At 65.6% G+C, this 5127-nt stretch overlaps 1 protein-coding gene across 1 annotated transcript in view; it reads right to left on the bottom strand.

The window, feature by feature from the left end:
• Positions 1–3574: 3574 nt before the first annotated feature.
• Positions 3575–5127, bottom strand: part of PPP2R3B (protein phosphatase 2 regulatory subunit B''beta) — a 17170-nt gene continuing 15617 nt past the window's right edge. The window contains exons 7-9 of the mRNA XM_045290828.1: positions 4916–5034; positions 4736–4842; positions 3575–3865 (exon numbers count right to left, since the gene is read on the bottom strand). Of these exons, the coding sequence (XP_045146763.1) occupies positions 3727–3865; positions 4736–4842; positions 4916–5034 (365 nt within the window). The 3' untranslated portion in view covers positions 3575–3726. The remainder of the gene's footprint in view (positions 3866–4735; positions 4843–4915; positions 5035–5127) is intronic.

Genomic DNA, 5127 nt, shown 5'->3' with positions numbered 1-5127 from the left:
GTGGACGCATCTCCAGGCTCAGCGACAGGAAGGTGAAGGCAGAGATAGAGGGGAAGTTCCCAGGACCCTCCTTATGAAGAAGCCACGCCCACAAAGACGGGCCATCAGACTGACCTGATTGACAGGTAGACTCCACCCCACCCTTCAAGTACACAGGGAATTCGGTTCCACCCACACCACTCGGGAGAATGAGGTCTCTTTCGTTTACGCTGACACGTTAAGAGCAGTCTGTTAATGCAATGCAATCATCGTGAGCGACAGCAAGGCGACCTTTTCTAATAAGCAAAAGTAAGATGTGCAGGGCCTGGCTGATGTGGCCGCCATCCGAGTGCCCAGAGAAATGGGCAGAGCCCCGGTGTCAGCGTCTTCACATCTTCACCGTGGGCTGCCCGCCCGAGCCCGAAGGAGGCGGTGCCCGACCCCAAGCACAGGAAGCGCTGCCCTCCTGCTGCGCGCCAGACCTCTGTGCCTGAGGGTCTCGGAGCCTGATCTCTGACACGGCTCTCCAGGCCTCTCTTCCTAGTCTCAGCCTGGAAGCACGCCTGCAGCGTGGAGCGCACAGGGCCTGCGGTCGGCTCCGGAAGGGCTAGGGTTAACGAGTGGGCGGCTCTCGCGTTGAGATGGCAGCTTAACCTTGGTGCTCTGAGCTCAGGTACCCCGAGCTCTTGCTTCTCCAGGGCTGAGCAGCCTGTGATCCTTATCAGAAGAGAGGGGGTACTTAGGGTGGGATGGTCTGACCCGCCTTGATGGCAGCCAGACTTCAAGTGCATGCCGTGGCAGCCACCTGCTTGCAACCAGCACCTCACAATTGGCGTTGCTACAGGAGGGACATTGTGGGGACTTGGCGGCCTCTCCACTCTGCCAGTCTCCCTCGGGCCCCCAGACTCCTTAACATGAGTGTAGAGACGGGGGAGCTGCCCGGCGTCTCCCGGGTGCCTTTCTCTGGTTGTCAGCACAGCAGAGCTGGGTCAGTGGACACCACAGTGACCAGCAGGAAGCACTGGACCCACAGGCGAGCCTGGCGAACGCTGCCACCCGCTGCCACGCGCCCGTCACTGCAGCACAGCCTCAACTTGGCGCGACAGGGGCCGAGTGGTCAGCCGCTGGGCTCCGCGGGCAGGCACCGCGGCATCGTCTTCAGTTCTGGGAAGGGCAATGCTCTCTCAGCGTGACCCCACGGGCCACATCACAGCGGAACCAGGCTGCAGCCAGCCCACTTTTTCTTTTTTTTATACCGGGAGTTGTGTCCCCAAGTTTTAATGCTCTTTTTTTTTTTATTGCGTTGTTCAGAATACGAACACTCACCGCCATTGGATCGACTCCGACTCACAGCGACCCTGCAGGACAGGGCAGGACTGCCCCTGTGGGTTTCCCAGGCGGTCAGCCTTTTCCGGCGCCTGGTCTTTCTCCCTCGGAGAGGCCAGTAGATTTGAACTGCGGACCTTGCAGTTAGCAGCCCAACACTTAAGCCACTGTGCCTCCAGGGCTTCTTTCAGGAGCGGAGCGGGGCTTCAAGGGGTTGGTGGGAAAACCCCGCTGTTTTAATTCCCTTCCTCCACAGGGTGTTTGAAGCCCCCTCAGACACATGCCCGGTTCAGGGGTGCTCACCGACCCCACCGCCAGCGTGCTGTAAATATTTTCGGTTGCTCTGGCATCGTAGGGGCCACACAGTGAGCCGCTCACCGCAAGGCCAGCAGTTCGAACCCCCCAGCTGCTCTGCGAGCGAAGGCGAGGCTGTCTGCGCCCATAAAGGCTTGTTCAGAGTCTCAGAAACCCCAAAGGGTCGTTGTACTCGGTTCTCCTCCGTGGCAGCGAGTTTGGACCCGGTTTTCTGAGGTCCCGATGCAGCGAGGAGCCATCAGCACCTGCCCTGTCAGACGGCGCAGCGGACACGCGAGGGCGCTGCGGACACGCGATGGCGCAGCGGACACGCGAGGGCGCGCCCCGGAGCCTGCAGTGCCGCCGCACCGGGGGAGGGGCTCCCCGTGGGGGCGCTCGGAGCGAGGTCTGCAAGGGCCCTGCTTTCTTGGCCCCCAAATACTGGTGATTTTAAAGATGGTCATACAGGACCGTGCCACCCGAGGGGCGCGGTCAGGGCTGAGAAGGCGGGGCCCAACGTAGGGGCGTGGCTTAGCCTGCGAGAGCAAATGGACGCTGGTGTCCAGTGGGGGCGTGGCCTGACACGGGGCGTCAGCCCTGGGGTCCCGGTCCCCCTGTAAACTTGTGCACCTGCCAGTCTCCCTGCGCTGTCCACTGCTCACTGCCGCTCTCGGGCAGCTCTCCACGGGGCGTGAGTTCCACAAACCCTCCGATGGGGATAAAGGGGGCCCTATTTCCTACCAGGGCCTTGGCCCAGGGAAGGCTGCCCGGGAGTGCGGGGCCCACAGGCGCTTGGGTGCCGACTTCCTGCCCGGCTGGACACAGCTCCTGAAGAGACAACTGCGCCTGTGTCCAGCTTGGGGTGCCCAGGACAGGTGAGGGCCAGGGCCGCCCCACCCTCACCCCCAACTGCATGGGAGGTATGTGAGTGCAGCCTCATTCCTGCCCGCCTCCCGTGTCCCCGCCCATGGCCTCAGCCCACGCCCGTCGGGGCTCCTTGACAATGCCCGGACGGAAGTCCCCGCTCCCACACCCATTTGACACCATGCCCCGGCAGGCGGATCCCAGGCAGGTGCCCACACATGCAGGTGGTTCACGTGCCTATGTGCGGTCCCAAGGCCTGCCCGCCTAGCCCATCTTCCTGGTCGCCACTGTGAGCAACTGGCTGAGGTATGGTGTGGAAAGGTGTGTGGGCGCCGGTCAGCGTACAGCGATGCAGCCAGGCGTGGTGACAGAGGTCAGGGTAGTGTGGGCATTAGTCAAGGGTGACAGGTTAGGGTGCTCCTCCTGGCCAGGTGGTGGACACCCCCTTAGGCAGATCCCCTCAGGCTCAGGGTGAAGCTGCACCGGGGGCCCCCACTCGGAGTCTGGGGGCAGGGTCCGTCTACAGGAGGGGCGGCAGCTGTGGGTCCTGGTGCTGATGGCGGCTGGACTCTGGGACCATGGTTTGGCATAGACGCCCGGCCGTGTCCTTCCCGTGGGGTGGGCCCTGGCCCTCGGAGGAGGGTCTGGCCCCTGGGGACCATCTCGCAGAGGGGGAACCAGTGTCCCTGTGCTAAGTCCCGGTTACTCAGGGGAGGCTCCCTGGGCACACAGTACCTGACCCTAGCGCCTACCACAGGGAGGACAGGCCTGGGCGCAGACTCATGTCACTGAGCTGACCACGGCCGTCCGGGCAGGCGTGGGTCACTGAGCTGACCACGGCCGTCCCGGGCAGGCCTAGGCCACTGAGCTGACCACGGCCGTCCTGGGCAGGCCTGGGTCACTGAGCTGACCACGGCCGTCCCGGGCAGGCCTAGGCCACTGAGCTGACCACGGCCGTCCTGGGCAGGCCTGGGTCACTGAGCTGACCACGGCCGTCCTGGGTCACTGGCCGTACTGAGGGCAGCGGCGGCGGGGGACGGCGTGGAGAAGCAGCTCACGCAGTCACCTTGCGCACGGGTCCACACAACAAGGACCAGCCGGAGCGCAGTACTGAATAAATAAAAATTTATCATCCATACAAACGCATGTCGTTCCTTTAAAGACCGCCAGGAAGCGAGGGCTGTGTGCAGCGGCCGGCCGGGCGGGTCAAGGACGGTGCGGGTTCCACGGAGCCCCCAGCCGCCCCCGGCCTGCCCCCCATGGTCACAGCAGCTGTGGGCTGTCCTCCGCCTCGTATTCGTACAGGTCCACGGCGCCCAGCGCGGCCGGCGCCTCCAGGAAGGGCCTGACGTCCAACTGGGGCCGCAGCTTGGGATCCACGGGGCTGAGCGCAGGCTCGTACCTGCGGCAGAGGCCGTGAGGGGCGGGGCCTTGACCAGGAATCCGCGAGGGGCGGGGCCAAGCCATGTCCAGCACCCACCCCGGTCCCACTCCAGGACAACCCGCAGCTCTGGGCGTCACTGTCCCCAGGCCCTGCACGCACAGCCGTCCTCTCCACGTGGACGGCTCAAACCCGCCTTCACGAGTCCCTGCGGGGGCCCAGGTGTCAGCGAAACGAGGTTCCAATTGGACAGAGTTGGGGTGCAGGAAGGCACTTCACCCATGAAGCACCAAGCGGGCACCCTGGTTCCACAGAGATGCCACCTGCCCGCGGGTGTGGAGGCCCCAGCTCCTGTGGCCTCCACACCCCGATAAAGCTGCTGTGGGCCGTCGGCCACGACCAGCCCAGCGCGGGGTGGGGGCGTTATGTGCGGGTCAGTATCGACTCATGGGGACCACCCCCTGCTCAGCAGGAGGGAACCCCGCCAGGCCCAGCGTTGTCCTCACAGCTGCTCTTGTGCAGGGACACTGTGTCCACGCGTCTCAGGGCGTCCTTCCGCAGCGCGGGGCCACTGACCACGTGCGCGTGCTCCCAGGCTTTGAGCCAGGGCCGGCGCATGAACCTCCCTCGCGGAGGTCCCGACTGAGGGCCCCCGTCGGTGGACCCTGCCCTCGGTGACCGCGGGCGCGCCGGCTGGTTCTGAGACCCCGAGACCCGGTGGTCCCTGCGCTGCAGGTCTGACGCTACCCTTCCTCCCCAGGGAACCGCTTCGGGGTCCTGCGCCTCCGGCCTCGGCGCAGCCTCGGGCTGGAGGCCTCCCAGTGGGCCAGACCCGCATCTGCAGCGCCCGCACAGCGGCCGCTGCAGGCGGAACCCGGAAGCGCTCCTTACCCGTCGTTCCAGGGGTCCCCCGCGGCCTCCTCGGCCACCAGGAGGTCGTACTCCTCGGCGGCGTAGCGCTCCCAGTCTGAGCCCTCGGCGCCGTCGCCCTCGCCGTCCTGCACGAGACGGCCACTCAGCGCCGGGGCCGGACCCTCCCCGGGGCCCCGCCCGCCCGTGGAGGGCACGCACCCTGAGCAGCGACACCTGCTCCTTCTGCTCGCGGTCCAGGTACTTCTCCACGTTGAAGAAGGTGTCGAAGAACACGCCGGCCATCTTGCACCGCTTCAGGTCCTGCAGCGTGATCCTCCCTGCGGAGACGGGCGCTGGAGCCGAGGGTCGCTCGCGGACGCGCTCCGACGGGCGGAGGACTCGCGGTTCCGCGCAGCCGCCCACTCGCCCAC

This window comes from Echinops telfairi, unplaced genomic scaffold (assembly GCF_000313985.2).
Source record: "Echinops telfairi isolate 266 unplaced genomic scaffold, ASM31398v2 ScPeMD7_58;HRSCAF=197, whole genome shotgun sequence".
NCBI lineage: Eukaryota > Metazoa > Chordata > Mammalia > Afrosoricida > Tenrecidae > Echinops > Echinops telfairi.
This window is presented reverse-complemented; position numbering and strand designations above follow the sequence as displayed.